At 41.0% G+C, this 17,798-nt stretch overlaps 1 protein-coding gene across 5 annotated transcripts; it reads left to right on the top strand.

The window, feature by feature from the left end:
• The first annotated feature begins 1,931 nt into the window (after positions 1-1,931).
• On the top strand, positions 1,932-17,276 carry elavl2 (ELAV like RNA binding protein 2). Of its 5 annotated transcripts, none has more exons than XM_085350955.1 (7): positions 1,932-2,015; positions 3,063-3,306; positions 8,854-8,957; positions 11,201-11,354; positions 13,133-13,358; positions 13,923-13,961; positions 16,946-17,276. In XM_085350955.1, exons 1-7 carry the CDS (start codon positions 1,944-1,946, stop codon positions 17,274-17,276), a joined length of 1,170 nt encoding a protein of 389 aa, XP_085207081.1. In that variant the 5' UTR covers positions 1,932-1,943. The 5 variants fall into 5 exon arrangements, with proteins under 5 accessions (XP_085207081.1, XP_085207079.1, XP_085207082.1 ...); XM_085350953.1 differs by having other exon boundaries at positions 1,944-2,015; positions 16,949-17,276; XM_085350956.1 differs by lacking the exon at positions 1,932-2,015 and having other exon boundaries at positions 3,072-3,306; positions 11,201-11,358; positions 13,116-13,358; positions 16,949-17,276.
• Positions 17,277-17,798: the final 522 nt, after the last annotated feature.

Raw genomic sequence — 17,798 nt, 5'->3', positions numbered from 1 at the left:
TATTCCATGTTTGTTGCTGAATGGTGCACTAGTTCATGCTTACACCGGTTTAAAAAAATAAAAAGTTTGTTTACTATAATCTAGCTCATTAGCTGGTAGGATAATTAATAATATTCAGACCATTTCTACATCAGAAGATGCTGTAATAACCAGACCTTCAAAGTCATTTAGGGCAGTGAACAATAATACACATCATTTGGACAGGTGTTGCATTGTTGCATGGGTATTCTGTCTCTTGTGCAAATAGAAGTACATTGTGGATGATATAAACCCTTCCTAACTACTACTCTTAAACGAATATTTAATTTCCCCCTCCATCATCTCGGCACCCTGTGCATATACCAAACTCTTGTGACACTGATGGATGGCTATCTACATATCAGAAAACCAGAGCAGAAAGGACTAAAGGAGCTGTAATTATAAGCCATAAGCAGTTTTATAGGGTGAATCATCACCTTATTCTACTTCAACACTGATCATGTGACACAGCTATTCCCTTCAGCTCAGTGTCGTGGCAGTGTTGAGGCAAAAAGAAACATTAAAGATGCCAATAGTTCTTAAAAGCAGCGGTTTACATGAATAATATGCATTTTATTATAAAAGGACACATGAAAAAGTAAGATTTAATATATTAACTTTACTACAAAATTTGGACATTAAATTGTAGACTGAGTTCATGCTTAGAAGTATGGTGAAACACTAATGGCATATTGACGTGTGGCTTCACAAGCTCGCCACTAAGAAATTGGATTAGTTTGTACCTGTCCATGTGACAATCGCAGCACTATTTTCATTGCATGAGTGGAGAAAATCAATTGGCATGAGAATGCTCGCAGGCCGATTTTCATTTGATGCAACAAACAAATTCACGAATGAGGAGCTGTCATCTGTTACGTTTACTTAATGTTTTTCAAAATTAGCCAAAAGAATCTGTTGTCTCCAACTTTAATTTCACAATATTTTACCATATTATACACAACATGGAAAAATGTCCTTATGCAGCTTTGTGGCCTGTAAAGTTATCAGAGGTGGCCCTGCTGTAAATGTGTGATCTTTGATGCTAACAGAGGTATTTTTAATGGTGTGAATTAAACTAAAGTCAGTTTACACTGCTATAAATGTCTTGTTGGATTGTTGTATTATGCACATTATTATTGGAGCTTTTGTTTGTGTCTAAATATTGTGTGTGTGTGTGTGTGTGTGTGTATATATAGGAATGTAGACATGGGTCACATGGCCACATGTGTTGCTGATATTTGGCATACTGCGTCTTGATGGACTTTAAAATGTAACTTCTGTGGCTTGGATTGTTTTTGCCTCATTTGTCTTTAATTTTTAGTTGTAAGTGTCTTTGCCGCACTGTTAGTCAGTCTTTTGAATGCGCTACTACGCATTTGGGCTCTGCATGTCACCTTGATGAACTACTTTTTAAGAACAGGTATGTTAAGACAAAGTAAACATGTAGATTATTTCACCCTGGATGTTTCCACTTTTATTACTTATGTGCGCCTGGAGTTTTTAAAAAAAATGCAGGAATGTGTTGGCTTAGCAGTCTTAGACAAATTAACTTGTGCTTTGCGGTCTTGGTGAGCATCTTTGTATAGCGCACTCATCCATTATACAAATTCCCATTCCTCATGCTTATTGTCCCCGTTGTGGCCAGGTTGCTCTGTAGACTGAACACTCTACACTTCTCGGTTTTGCTTTTCTCTCCTTACTGTAGATGAATTGTGACCAAGTGAAACATTGCCTTTTGCTTCTTCTTGGTTTTCACCAATCTGCATGGACAGCCAGTTCGAAAAAAGGGGAGGGAGAAAAATGGCCTCCTTTTTACCCCCCCAAACGCTGACATGTGATCATCTCTGACTGTTGCTTTTGTTGTTGTTGATCTAACATGAAGTACTTTTTGTGTCCACATTTTCAGACGGCAACTCCAAACTAACATGGCAGTCAGACTGTGCGATGTGGCTTCTCTGCTTAGAAGTGGTTCGTGGGCGCCTGAGCCTTGGACTGGGGTCTGTGGCACTTTTATTTTTATTTTTGGAAATTATTTGTCCAGAAGGGCTCTTTGTCTCAGTGCTCAGGCCATACCAATGATAGTTCTTGTATTATAACATTGAATCTAAATCAATTTACATATTAAATGTAGGCACCTTTTTGCAGTTTGTATGAAAAGCTCCCATGTTTAATGTCTCACTGTATTGGTATGGTCTAAAACTCTCTACTGCCCCTGTCTACTCTGTATTTAACTTATTGCATCACTGCTTTTAAAATTATAGCCTTGTACTCTGTGTGACGATAATTTAAAGTGAGAATAATAGTGGTGTGACTACATCGCTCTGCTTTCTGGTGAATCTGTTAATTAAGGATGACTCTTCATACATTAACGTGCTGCTGGTTGCCTTAACTGATTACGCATCGTTTCGGCCTGTTCCCCGATGCTAGCGTACTGATGGCTGCAGGTTTTGGGCTTCTGTAGGCTTGGCATTTTCTAATTTTGGTGAATGAAATGTTGCTACTGCAGTAGGAAGTTTAAAATCCTGGAAAGATAATTTTTAATATTCTCACCTCAGTTGTTGTGCATATGGCAGATTAATAGATTGCCTTATTGCACAGGGCGTCTCCTGTTTTCTCATAAAAGCAACAATAACAAATATCAGAGTAATTAAACAAATATGGAGGGGTCCAATCTCAACTTCCAGTATTTTTGGTGGTTATATTGCTAAAATCTAACATTTGTCCTCATACCTGAGCTAAAGTTAAATTGACATGATTAAAACCTGTACTCAGTTTCTTCTGTGGTGGCAAACTCTTGACATTGACAGCTTGCAGTGTGGGGTTTCTTTATTTTATTTTTGTTGGGTTAATTACCTGTAATGCTGTGCTGCATTAAATGATTACCACTGTTTTTTTTCTTTAATCTTTAAATTTCACCAGTGGTTGTTATTCCACTGAAACAGTGTTTACTGTGTGAAGAGCGTCCTTTTTTAACTGCTGGTTTTATGATGCTTTTTGTTTCATTTGCATTTAGTTTTGATTTTTTTTTCTTTCTGTCTCTTTAGCAGGTAATTGCTGCCATGGAAACACAGCTATCCAATGGGCCCACTTGCAACAACACAAGCAACGGTCCTTCAACTATCACAAACAACTGCTCTTCACCTGTAGAGTCAGGGAGCGTAGAGGACAGTAAAACTAACTTGATAGTCAACTATCTGCCTCAGAACATGACCCAGGAGGAACTGAAGAGTTTGTTTGGGAGCATCGGAGAAATTGAGTCCTGTAAACTAGTTCGAGACAAAATCACAGGTAACAACTGTTTGCATTGCTTACGCTGGTTAATGATTGCAGAACCACCTATGTGTGCATTATTATTTTGTTGTTTTTTTGCATTGGTGCATTTTTTCTATTTAGACTATTTAGATTTTCTTTTCAGGTTAATATAGATTTTGAACAAATGGTCGGCCTGTTTGTGCCGTAGGCTTTTGTGTTGCATGCACAGTGAGTTTTTCCCCTTCTTTTTAAAATAGACACCAACAAAGAAAGACCTTAATTCTGAAAATCATTGAGCATACATACTGTTTGATTATACAGTCGGCAAAAAGGGAACATTTGAGCAATATTAACATTCATTTTTGAATCCGGTGCTCAAAGGGTTGTTTTTTGCGTTCCACTGACAGTTGTGTCATTTAAAAAAATTGCACAGTGTCATTAAAGATTTTCAACCTCGCTGTCATTCATCGAGGCCTGAAGTACAGTTAAAGTGTTCCTGTAACTGCTTTGATGTGTTGGTTTCTACTAGAGCCAGTAGGGAAATGGCATTTTCAGAAAACTCCCTGTGGGAACATCCTGTTCAGTGTACAGTATTTGGGTAGGTGGGCAATTTGCAAATGATTTCAGGTTTTTAATGGGAGGAATGCAGCTGGCAGAGACACAGTGACACGGTCTATGTGACATGAGCAGCTAGATAATGGTCGAGGCTGCAGGATTCTCACTACTAGCTGTTTGTGGTTAAGGTTATGGAGACCTTTCAGCCTGTCTCTCTGCCTGAGATGAAAATCAATTTGTTTTGTTTGCATTTTCTTCTGAATCAACAGTCAGCGGAGAGAGCAAGCAGAGCTTTTCCTTGAAATGATGCTTGAGGCTGAGAGAGGGGTGGCTGAGGGATGCAGTGACTTTAGATCCTGTGACTCTGACCTACATTAAATTAACATGTCAACTGTACACCCACCCACTTTGAAATATTCATGTTAATATTTCAGTTCCTGTGTATACCTGATCATTATTCACAGGTCTGTCTTTGCAGGGTTGCTACTATTCCCAAAAGTTACTGCTTCATTTTTAAAAATGCTGTTAAATCCTCAGACTATGTCGAGCTAAATTGTCTCTCGCTGCCTCCAACTACACCAGCTGCATTCTCTTATGCTTTCTCTAAAAAGCATTTCTGTTATAGCTGTATTTGTAGAGCTGATTCTTTGGACTGCCACAACAGATGTTTAAATCAGAGAGGTTATATTTCATTGGTGTAAACAAATGATAGCAAAGAGTAGACCACAAACCCAGGATGGTACTTGTGGGCATAGAAGACGGAGGGGGGCGGGGGGTCTTATTATTTATTTATTGAATTTAAACTATTTACATGCAGTGATGATGAAAAATTATTAGTCTTGCCTGGGATAAATGCCCTTGTGTAGCCATGCATAAAATAAATGTATTTAATGTGTGAAATGGGTTGCGTTGACTTGACAAGTGATCCCTGTTTAAAATCAGTGTACAGCACAGCCTACTTGGGTGATTGAACATAAACAACGTTTGATAGGTTGCATATTTAGGCGAGCTAGTGTGAACGCAACACTCAAACTAATTTTCCGAGCGAGGCACTAAATGAAACGTGTTGTTTGAAATCAGCCTGCCCCTGTGTGAAAACGATTTAAGTACTACGAGGTCCTGATTCATGCATGCCGCAGCTGAAATGTAGGCTTTGATTCAGGAAACGATAGAAGCGCTCTGTGGACGAGTTTTGTTTTGGGTGACAAGACATGAACCTGTATGTTGCCTCGTCTTTTCTTTTAGTATGGGTAATTTTCACTTCAAACAAGACGTAAATAGACGTTAGTCTTGATCCAGGTGCTTTGAGCTTGATGATTTGCGCTCTTAAATGTTGGTTTTATATCTTTTCCACTAGATTGTTTTGTGTGTGTGTGTGTGTGTGTGTGTGTGTGTGTGTGTGTGTGTGAGAAATATTTTGTACAAATAGACGTTCTGTGTCCATTAAGTACACTGAATCCTTGCATATAGTTTGAATTTTGACGTTAAAAGATAACAGAACTTGATTTCTCTGAACAGACTAAAGTGCCTCTTCCAAACTTTTGACATGCTTATTAGACTCTGTTCAAAGAAGTCTTGCCATTAGCTAATGCTGTGGTTTTTAAATATGGTCAGTTTACCTTTAAAACACTAATTAGCACAGCCTTTTCAGGTAGCTGTAATTAAACAATTAAAACCCTTGCTTGATCCAGCTAACTATAGACTGATCTCCAGCCTTGCTTCATTTTTAAACACGTAAAACAGCTGAGTGATCATCTGCAGAGCAATGATTTCGAGTCAGAGTGCAAAGCAGCACAGATGGATGATTGTCTGATGGTGTTCTAGTCTTTGTCCTCCTTCGACCTCAGTGTAATATTCAGTACAGTTCACAACATTTACTACAGAGATTTAAAAACATGTTATTAAAGGAAATGTGTTGCACCGGCTTGAGTTGTATTTATGGATTTAGGTTGCTGAGGGAGTTCAACACGGTACTGTGCCGGGACAGGACTTTTTTACATGTTTACCAATATAACCTGAAGTAAACACTACATGCATTTAACCATAGCATGTACAGGTGTATCTTGGAGAGATTTATTTTTCTTCTTCTATGGTGGGACTCGACTGAGATGGAAGCACGGTGACTCACTTGTGGTTCTCAGTTTTCCTCAAGTACATTTGGATTCAGGAGACACGCTCCCTCTCTCTGCTTTTAAGATTGGGCTTCAAACTTTCCTTTTTCATAAAACTTTCGGTTAAGGATGTTTCATTTGACCCTGAACCATTGCATCCATAGTTAAGCTGCTATAGGTTCAGGCTGCTGGGGGATTTCTCACGATGCACTCAGTGTTTCTCCTTCACCCGCCTCTCTTCACTCCCTCTGCGTTTACATGACACTACTTTGTCTTCCTTCTCCAGTGCTTGTTGTGCTCGTCTCTCTGTGCTGTGTGGTTCTCTCCTCTCCTTTCCAATCTCCCTTAAACTGGTTTCTCCAGCTTTTTCACCCTACCATCATCAGGTTTTGGCTCATGGGGAACTTGTTAGGATTCTCACTCTTTAACATTGCAGGGTTTTTACCTTGAAACACAAAGTGTTTTGAGGCGACCGTTGTGATTGTCACTATGAATAAAACTGAGTGACAGTTGCAGCAGGCTCTTTAGTGAATCAGTGCTTAGATGAAGTCTGTTGCTGCAAACTCTAAAAGATCAGTGTGGCTATTTTGTAATTATATTTATTTTTGTTGAAGTAGAAATGCAGCCAGCTGGAGACGGTGAATTCTTGGCTCTCCAGCTGGCAGAAGATGCATGTCAAAGAGCATGCTTAAGGAAGGTAAATTATAGGTAACTGTGTGCATTTGCATAAACAGCCCTGCCTTAAGCAAATTAAAGCTCTGAAAAGGGCATTAATCCCCACTGTTGAGCTCTAGTTTCTATCAATGTACAAGTTAAATTTAATATAGAAGCTGCACTTTTGATTTGAAAATAAGCTTTTAAAGTAGTGCTTTTTACCCCTTTAAGGGAGCTTGAATTGGTGCTTAATAAAATACCCTTAATGTTATTCAGAACCTCGGTTGTTTCTCAGGAATGATTCTCGTTTTCAGCTCTGCATAAAACCGTATCCCCTCCAGACTCTGTTGCTTTTGTCTCTCCCTTGGCCCTTTGGCAATGGATTTAAGCCAGCCTACATCTGTGCGCTGCTGCTACATCAGATGTTGAGTAATCACCAGAGAGAGATGCATGCTTCCTCTTTGCTTTAAATGTTCACGCTTTGGCTGCTGCTGCAGAAAGCAGCTTAGTCTGTGTCATTTTCCTCCCACTATGGATAGCAGTAGGTCTGTACTGGAAGCTGGGTGCAGCTCTCTGAAAGTGCTTCTCAGCATGTCTCTGCTGCTCCTTTAATGACAGCTGAAAGCCAACAAGTTGTTTGTTAAAGGGCCTCTTGTCTTTACAGTGGATGCGATGGATGTTAGACACTCCATAGGAAGGTGTCACAAAAGCTTTGCATGCTCGTATAGAGCGTCTGTAGGGGAACATTGTACAGCAAGCATTTTGCCCTCAGGGCTCAAGTAGATGTTTCATTTCACCAGCTCATTTCAAAGACTTGGCATATTTCTCCTGGCGATAATGTTCCCTGACCTGGAGGTGAAATTAAGTTTATGAACTTGGTGAGTCACTGCTTGTTCTGCTGTGATCAAGCAGTGAGATGGATTAAAAGCGGTATGGGAGTATATAGGGAGTTCAGCTGCGTAGAAAAGCAGTCTCGAGATATTTCATAGTTGGATGTTTAATTATTGTAAACAAAATTTAGTGTGCTCTGAGTTACAGTTCAGCCTGTTTAGGTGCAACACAGAAACCCAAAGATCAGGGACATTTATCAGTTGAAAATGCATTTATTATTAAATTGTTATGCTTGATTATATGACTAAATATCTTAATATCATAACAGTAATAATCCTATAACTAACCAGCAGTGGGATTTCAGTCTTTGAACCGTGCAGAGTAGTAAGGAATGGGTTCATACAGCTATTCACTGTAGCGATGCATCAACAAGGACAACTTACTGGTGCAAGAAAGCATCACCAGATAAATGCTGAGATAAATGTGTCCATTCTCATTACAAAATACTTGCATGAATGGGGACAGTCATTTAATATCTAAAATTTAAATTGACAGATTACTTTAAATTCCGCTTATCACCTGTGCAGTGGTGCACAGATGTGACTGTGTCTGTTACAGTATTGTGTACTAGACATGAATGTCTCAATGAGAGCTTTTTTGGGCGGTAGGAAAAAATGTATATATTTTTGGCAGTTTGAAGCATGGAGTGAGTTAATATATCACTGAAAGAATAGAAAGTCTAGTTTTACGTGCATTTAATTAGGGGCACCCGAGAGATGGAGAAAAGTCTATATTGAAGAGAAAAAATCTGCTACTGCAGGAAGAACTTCTGCCGCAATCATTGCTTTAATATAACTAATCAAAGTGCAGGTTAATGGTGTCATGAGCCTCACTGTCAGAGATTTAAATTATTTTTAATTTCCCAAAACTTTCCGATACTATTCAGCTTGTTTATATATGTGCTGCATTAATATGGTGAAACTGCTCGAGATGGTGAACTTGACCGGCAGTGAAATTGCAGAGAAACCCAGGATGTGGGTGGAGGAAATTGAATTGCCTCTGTGCACATAGTGAGTGGGTGTCAATCTATTGTACATTTTAGAGATAAACTGCAGCGGGAGGGGAAGACATTGAGCCTCGGCTACTTCGCTCTGTCGTAGATGAGTTGGTGTGAAAGCAGAGCAATTGCTTGTCATTTTTAATTTAAAACCTGTTTGTCAAAGAGCGTGTTTAGTTTGTTTACAACCTGTGGTAAATTTCCTGAGATTTGTAGGAAATGGTTTGACCTCTGTGCTGTGCCAGATATGAGATTGTTTGGGGAGGGGGTAAAACCACATTTATGCTAATTCTGCTGATTCTAAAAAGACCTGTTTTTGCACACATTTGTCTTAAATTTCATGTCACATTAATTTTATTTATATTGTGATTGCAGGGCAGAGCCTAGGCTATGGATTTGTGAATTATGTGGACCCAAAGGATGCAGAAAAGGCCATCAATACCTTAAATGGCTTGAGACTTCAGACCAAAACCATCAAGGTAAGACATCATATGTTATCCTTTTTGACAGGTTTGAAAAAATAAATAAAAATGTCTTACCGGTTATGTCTGGCTCTGTAGGTTGGAGTCGAGACATAATGAGGCTGGAGCAGTGTGGGGTGTAAAGGGAGCCTATTGTTAATCTGGGCACAGGCGGCTTTGCTTGGGCCTCTAGTAGAGCAGAACTGTTTCTATGGTTGCATGTGCTGTAGCACTGCTGTATGTCTTTACAGGGAGGTGGCTGCCATTAGCATTCATCAGGCAATGTAGCACTCAATGTGCTGGTGAAGAAACTCATTTGCTTCATATAGTGCTGCAGGATTTGTGGATGGTGGAGTCAGACTATTAGATGTGATACTTTTTTTTTCTTTTTTTGTGCTGGCCTTACGAGGAGCTAGCCTTCTCATATCAGGCAGAAAGCTATTAGAGAATTTCTGTGGGCAAAAACATATTTTGTAATAGAAAATTGATGTTTGAATAGCACCAAATTTGTAAGCTGTACGCTTGATTATTTCTGTTTTTAACACTTCAATATTGTGCAGATGTGGCATGTCATGACAGCGGAAGATGTAGTGTTGTGAGCCATACCGCTTCAATTCCACAAATCGGAGCCCATCTTTCTCATGTCGCTGCCTGTCTCAGTTCATACCCCTGAAAGTAGAACATGGTAACATTGCCTTATGCATCACACATCCGAAACTCTCTAGCTGCCCTGTCAGAAGTGCAAATAAACCCAGTGAAGTGGGGGAATATACTTTGCAAATATTAGCATTAAATAAAGTGTGAAGGTTAGACTATGGAGGAGGCTGGGCAGGGGGCTTTAGCTTTTACTGTTATCACTCTACTCTTCACCGGTGGTACACGGCAGATTTTGAGGTGTGGTCACTTGACCTTTATTTATTCCCATAAAATGATGGCAGAGGAATAAAGATGAGTGTGACGCTAGGGGGAACACACTCACACACTCTGTTCTTTCTTTGTCTGATTCTCTCAATTCTCTTCCACAAAACCATCCTCCAACACTTCTTATCACATCAGCTCTGAAAATTTCGGCTGCTTTGGTTCCTGCAGATTATCAGACAAATCTCGACATAACCGAAAATGAGATGGTGCATGGAGAAAAATGAATTTGACTGCTGAGGGGTGTAATGATGTATTGATCCACATGACCTGGTAGAGGATTGAGTCTACCTCTCTTTGCTATTACTTGTCTGGGTTTCTGGATGGATGTTTGTTTGCGCCCCATATTTATTCTAGCCTGTTGCTGGAGATTTTTCTGATGTAATCTGAATTCAGAGGCAACAAAACCTCTAGAGTAGTTCAGATGAAGGTAAAGAGGCAGCCACGTTGCTGTGTTTAAAATTTTGTTTTATTTTGAAAGATGAGCTTTCTTGATGGGCCTGACGTTTAAATTGTCAGGGAGTTGAGGGACAAAATGTGACAGGTTAAACTCTTTGTGGACAGGCTGGTTTGTCAGTGTCCAATTAATAATAATAAAAATGTTTTAGTGTTTAGGTTTGCACTGAGGAAGACAGCAGCAGAAACCGGCAATGCACCACCCTAATGTTGCTAAAACCCAGCTGCTAACACTTACATCCTTTATATTAACTAATATGTTACAAACACATCGAGTCACTGCAGTTTGTGTACACCACTTCTTTTTTTCCTTTTTTTTTTGCAAAGCCCTGATTTCCTTTCACCTGCATTAATGGGGTCCCTCGGGTTAAGGATGGGAAAAGTTGAGCTCATTTTGGGACATTTTCAAACGTAGCCGACGGTCTGTATTGAATGTCTGGTTTGTGGTCTCACTGTGTTATCACGTGATGGTTAAAGTTGGAATACAGATGGTTTTACAAACACTGGCAGGCTTGATGTCTGCTGGCTATGATGTTAGGAGATGCCCTACACAGTAATGTAGTCTACAGAAGACGGTGTATTTAGTTTATCATGTGATGCAGTTCTGTGTGTGGCCTGCAAGTTCACTCACACGTGAGTTAGTTTATATTCTCTCCGCTATGACTCCGTTACAGCCTCTGTTCGGACACCAGTGTGTGTGTGTGTGTGTGTGACTGGGTGGATGACTGGATATGTAAAGCGCTTTGGGGTCCTTAGGGACTAGTAAAAGCGCTATATAAATACAGGCCATTTACAGGCCATAAGAATCAAAGGTGATGGATGGTCTAACCTGCTTGTGCGTAAACTGGCTGTAATATACTGAGGTCAACAACTGTTTCCACTTGTAGGTTTCCTATGCGCGTCCAAGCTCCGCCTCCATCAGAGATGCAAATTTATACGTCAGTGGCCTGCCAAAAACTATGACTCAGAAGGAACTGGAGCAGCTCTTCTCTCAGTACGGACGCATTATTACCTCACGCATTCTGGTGGACCAGGTGACTGGTGAGTACAGCATGACAGCTTCCCCTCGTCTTTGTTCCATCTTCACTCTGTCACGCCCATCCTCCCATTTCCCTCCTGACTGCCAGCAAAATGACTGAGAAATGCATCAGAGGTGTTGCTACGAGGTTCCCAAAAATGCAATTTTCCACCAGACGTGCTCATAAATATGCATAGATGGAATATAAAATTGAGTATAAAGTAGCAGGACTCGATGCGTCATAATTTCTCCCTCCTGCCTGCACTTACTCCCTTTTCTCTTTCCATCCCCAAGATGTACATGCGATACCTGTTTTATGGCAAGAAATGAAATGCATTTAGAGCAGTTATATTCTCCTTTCCTCAGCTGTCAAGCAGAAGCCTTATGAAACACTGATAAACAGAATCTTTCACTGGGACATTTCCCAGTGGTTCTGTCCCACTGCTGAAGCTTATTCCTTCTGGCGTGTGTTATGGGAATGGCTGTTTTCATAGTTTTCAAACATAAAACCACTTGTTCCTTGAGGATTCAATGGTCTTACCTTAGTATTAATAACCCAGCTCAGTCTTTCTGCAACCTGCAACTTTTTTATGTATAGAAATAACAGAAATGTGTTAATGAGCTAAAAATGTAAAAGTAGCAAAATGTGCAGCAAAAACTTCTTACACAAATGACATGGGAGGCTGGCCTGATTGACCAATACTGGCAAAGACTGCGCTCATTGGCAGGCAGCAGTCACATATGTGACCGAGGGGAATGACATGCACTGGTGTCCCAACAGGGCATTAAGAGGGTAAATAAGTCGAAGCAGCAAGTCAAGAGTGATGCAGCCCACTTAAAAGCCATTAAATCACATGGAGCCCACCTCAACTTAAATCCTCTCAAATCAATGTACAGGAGAAAGTGTTATTAAACCAATTAAATGTGCTGTCGCCTATAAATTGCTAATCAACCATATGTAAGATTAAGGCTGATGTGACTCACCTGCCACTGTGACACAAACTTCAGTATAAGTGCAGTAAGTTTAGGTCAGACTGTCACAAACTAACAGCTTATATTACCAGTTTTTATTCATTTTTATTTAAATTTATTTATGTAAATGCATAACTGTACATGAGTGATTTCAAACTGCATTTTATTACTATGGCCCACCTGCAGCACATTTGCAACCCAACAGGGGGCCCCGACCCACACTTTGGGAATCACTGAGTTAAACGAATAACTAAATATGAATAATTAGCTTGTGTCTCTAGAGTGTGTCAAAGACCAAGTACCTGCGTCATCAGTTTTTCTACATCTGTGCTAACATAATGTAGCTTTTTCCTAATGTTCAGCTGCTAATAACAGGCAGTAAAATGTCACTTTACAGAGAAATTACAGCTGTTAAACTGCTACCAGCCTAGTTATATATAAAGTTTACTTCATAGATGTCCATAAATACATGTCACTGCTGATGTATGTCCTCCTCCTGTGTGTGTATGTTGTGTTATTTAATGAATTTCCAGACGTGGAACGCACTTCACTGTTAATACATACAAATATAAAAAAGCACATGTTTGTGGTCACACATGCTGTAAGGTCATGCTTTTAAAACTGGAGTAAGAAATTACTTTACAGTGTAGTGACAGACCTTGAAAGCAGTTCACTGTACTACTGGGTAAAATGGTAAAGTCATATTGGAGGGGAATAAAAAGGCATATTGGCATTAAACGAGTCTACTTAAAAGGCTGATCATTAGGTCATGTTTTGACAGTCGGGTGAAGCTCAGTATGACTAATCTGGAGTTACTGGGCTCTCTCAGGTGTTTCCAGAGGAGTTGGCTTCATTCGTTTTGACCGGCGAGTTGAGGCTGAGGAGGCCATCAAGGGTCTGAACTGTCAGAAGCCGCCTGGTGCCACCGAACCCATTACAGTCAAGTTTGCAAACAACCCGAGCCAAAAGACCAGCCAGGCGCTGCTGTCCCAGCTCTATCAGTCACCCAATCGAAGGTACCCAGGACCCCTCGCACAGCAGGCACAACGCTTCAGGTAAAAGGGGCACACCAAAAAAGTATAATGCTGCTAGTGAAGCTGATTTTGTTGACCCTCTGAGGTTTTTGGATATTAGCATTTAAATTGTCTCACTGGCAGTATCGTGAAAATATTCTGTGTCGGAGCTCGTCGGTACTCTGGGCAGAATATATCATCCCCATTATTACATTCTTGACTTTGCGGCATGTTGCAGACGTAGGCCTACCACACAATCGGGTTTAAACAGATGTTTGGCAAATGTGGAAATGAGATGAGCAATGAATGAACAAATTGTGCAAGTTAGTCCAAAAAATGTGTTAATTTTCAGTGTGCTGATTGATGTCAGTGGTTGTTAAAGCTGCCACCCTGTCAGCCTAATTGACCCTTTTTCTGTATGAACTGCAAGTCTCCTGTTGGCGGTGTTGTGAAGGATGACTGGGAAAATTTAAGTGGAACAGCAGACTTTAATCGTGGTATCAGACCCATTACTCATCTTTGTCATCCTGTCAAAACTCATCAGCTTCCTGAAAAGTTTCTTTCTTATAAAATTAATTTGTCTGTTGGTGTTTTGCTTTTTTTAAGGTTGGACAATCTGCTGAACATGGCCTACGGAGTCAAAAGGTAAATTGACTTTCTGTTTTAGATTCTGTAGTCTGCCTTAATTGATCCTTGAGGGAAATTCCGAGCTAACGTGAGGGAGCTGATGGGATACATTTTGTTGTTTATTTCCTATGAGCTCTATGGCAGCATTGTGTAGGTAGTTAACACTGCATAAAGTGGCACTGATTCAATATGAGACTGCTGCTCAAAGCAAATGCTTTTCTGTGCATCCACAACAAATATACACACAATTCAGTTGGTGTGGGTGAATCAGGCTGTTTGTCTTCACAGTAAGTCATGATGTAAATATTGAACAGCTGCTGCAGATGCCTAAAGGCAGACCTGTGTATGCTGAGAGCATAGGCTGGAGGGGCAGGGTCTCTCCATTGTGTTAGACCAGCGGAGGATGTCAAAAACTACCTGCTAAATTTATCTGATTTAAGTCGCTCTTACTGCCTGATGTGGCATCGTTTCTGGTTTGGTTTACAATTTCTAAAGCATAAATAACATGACTGCGTTGTCTGTAGGTTGCTAACCGGGTCGATATCCTTTAATCTAATTGAGTATTTAGTGCGTTAATACTAAAGCGCAGCATGTGGTCTGCTCAGCTGCCATGTTGGAGAATCTGAAGTGCAGTTTGTGGCAAAATGTGGTGACTCTTTATGGTTTGAACAAAGCAGAGTCTCTGTATCTTTGGGGACACGGAGGTGACTGCTTTAGTGGCCATGCTCAGTGTTTAACATAAACGGGTTTAGGTATTTGTCCTTTAAACGTGTTCTCTGAAATAAGGAAACTGTATAAAATCAGCTGCTGGTGATGCAGTGGAGCGCTTTAATCTAGAGCTAATGTCACAACATGTGATAGATTAAAGCACTGTCTACGCCGCTTGTCTACATAACAAAGGGCAGACTCTTACAATCTTACTCGCTATTGCACAAAATTGCACGTTTGTATTGAGCTTTGCACTCTTACCTTGATCTATTATGGACAGCCCTGTCCTGTTTTAAACTTTGTTGCGTCAGACGTCTTTCAGGATTCGCCGGGATACCAGTTTGTCTCAGTTCAGTTTTATAAGAATGTCTTCCTCGTGTGTGATTGAAGTCCAGTTCCCTGAAAGCTCAAAGAGCCGTCACCAGCAGCAATAGACGTGCGATTTCTCCTCTGCCGTGCTCGTTGGCTGACGTCTTGGTTGCCAAATTTCTCCGTGGGTCCTTGATGCTGGGAGCACACCTGTCATAGTGGATGTTCCCTGAGAGGCCAAGTGGAGCAGCTAATCTTGTGTGACACCTGCTGCAATAATTCATAGGCTTTTCATGCACTTTGAATTTTGTTTCTTAAGATAAGATAAGATAACCTTTATTAGTCCCACACGTGGGAAATTTGTTTTGTCACAGCAGGAAGTGGACAGTGCAAAAGTTATGAGGCAAAAATTAGAATACAATAAGAATAAATACAGTACACAACTGTACAGAATAGAATAAAATAAAATACTATATACAGTAGAATAAAATAAAATAAATATACAATAAGATAAAAATAGAATACAAATACTATATACAACTGAGTAAAAATACAACGATGACAGAAAGGATTATTGCACTTAGTATTATTGCATATGTATGGATGTGTGTGCTTGATCAGTTAAAGTCTTTATTATGGAGTCTGACAGCAGTGGGGAGGAAAGACCTGCGAAATCTCTCCGTCCCACACCGTGGGTGCCGCAGTCTCCCACTGAAGGAGCTGCTCAGTGCTGTCACAGTCTGCTGCATGGGGTGGGAGATGTTGTCCATCAGGGATGACAGCTTAGCCGCCGTTCTCCTGTCACTCACCACCTCCACTGGGTCCAGAGGGCATCCTAGAACAGAGCTGGCCCTTCGGATCACCCTGTTCAGTCTCTTCCTGTCCCCAGCAGAGATGCTGCCGCCCCAGCAGACCACACCATAAAAGATAGCAGAAGCCACCACAGAGTCATAGAAGGTCTTCAGGAGTGGGCCCTCCACTCCAAACGACCTGAGTCTCCGCAGCAGGTACAGCCTGCTCTGCCCTTTCCTGTAGAGGGCGTCTGAGTTATGAGTCCAGTCCAGTCTATTGTTCAGATGAACACCAAGGTACCTGTAGCTGTCCACAGCCTCAATGTCCATACCTTGGATGTTCAGTGGTTGCAGTGGAGAATGCTTGTGCCTGCGGAAGTCTACCACCAGTTCCTTGGTTTTACTGGCGTTGATCTGGAGGTAGTTCAGCTGGCACCAGTCCACAAATTCTTGGGTCAGACCTCTGTACTCCTTGTCGTCCCCATCAGTGATGAGGCCGACTATTGCAGAGTCATCAGAGAACTTCTGCAGGAAGCACTGGGTGGAATTGTGGGAGAAGTCTGCAGTGTAGATGGTGAAGAGGAACGGAGCCAGAACCGTTCCCTGTGGGGCCCCCGTACTGCAGACGACCCTGTCCGACACACAGCCCTGAGTCCTCACATACTGTGGTCGGTCGGTGAGGTAGTCCAGGATCCAGGTAGTGAGGTGATGGTAAATCTGCAAAAGCACACTTACCGAAGGCCAGAGCCTTTCTGTGCCTCGTTATTATGCTCTTGGCAACTGCCGCATTTATATAGAATTTATTTCCCTTTATGATTTGCCAGTTTTTGATTTGGAGGAAATAATTTCCTTTGCAGTTGTGAAGCTACAAACTAAATGTGTGGGGAGTAGCTCGAGGACTGAATCTGTGCATTTATTCTGAGGGTTGCTGCTCAGGTGACTTGCTGCAGAAGATGAAGGAAGTGTGTTTTGTGAAAAATCTGATTATGTAATTCCTGAAATGAAAGAATGGCACTAGCACCATATGGCCATAGAAGCATCCATGGCTCACGATGTGTGGGTAGAGCTGATCCCTGCAGAGACTTGTCACACTCTGTTAGGCTTGTTGGTACGATCTCCTGTCTTATAAAATGGCCCGTTTTGTGCTCATTTTGGCTCTTGCCTTGAACCATGTTACTTTTTGTGTTTTAACAGCAGGTTCTCCCCGATGGCCATTGACGGGGTGACCAGCTTGGCTGGCATCAACATCCCGGGGCACGCGGGCACTGGCTGGTGCATCTTCGTCTACAACCTGGCTCCGGACGCAGATGAAAGCATCCTTTGGCAGATGTTCGGGCCGTTTGGTGCTGTCACAAACGTCAAGGTTATCCGCGACTTTAACACAAACAAGTGCAAAGGATTTGGTTTTGTCACCATGACTAATTACGACGAGGCAGCTGTGGCCATCGCCAGCTTGAATGGATACCGCCTTGGGGACAGAGTTCTGCAAGTGTCATTCAAAACCAACAAAACACACAAAGCCTGAAACTCAGATTGTTTCTAGAAAACTCACCAGAAAATGGAAACAGAAAATGGAAGCGTATTGACCGTAACTTTCTACATTAGTAACAAGAGCTTTGTAAATCAGTGTTGCGAAGAAAAACGATATTTAGCGTCCAACAATGTGATCTCTTTTTTTTCCTTCTCTTTTTTCCCATTGCTACACTTTGAATCTTCTCTATACTTTAAAACAGAAAAATACCTGCAGGTCTTGATGCCTGTCATGTTGACTTCTCTTGCTGTCTTTACAGATGGACCATCTAAAATGTTACTCTAGGTTTTGTCATTTTGTTGCATATCTGCTTTGAAACAGTAAGTCTTGTAAGGTTATGTGTAGTGATTTTTCTTTGTACTTCTGTGTCCTGATTTGCCACACGTGCGTTTATGCCTTCGGTGGTTAGCAAGTACTTGCGTTGAACTATTTGTGGTTCTGTTAATTTTGTAAGTATTCTGTTTCCTGTAATATCAGTTGGTTATTGGTTGGCTGCATAATGTTGCTTATTGTACA

This window comes from Diplotaxodon limnothrissa, linkage group LG3, assembly GCF_057381915.1.
Source record: "Diplotaxodon limnothrissa isolate DT_005_m linkage group LG3, D_limnothrissa_male_GT1.1, whole genome shotgun sequence".
Taxonomy (NCBI): domain Eukaryota; kingdom Metazoa; phylum Chordata; class Actinopteri; order Cichliformes; family Cichlidae; genus Diplotaxodon; species Diplotaxodon limnothrissa.
This window is presented reverse-complemented; position numbering and strand designations above follow the sequence as displayed.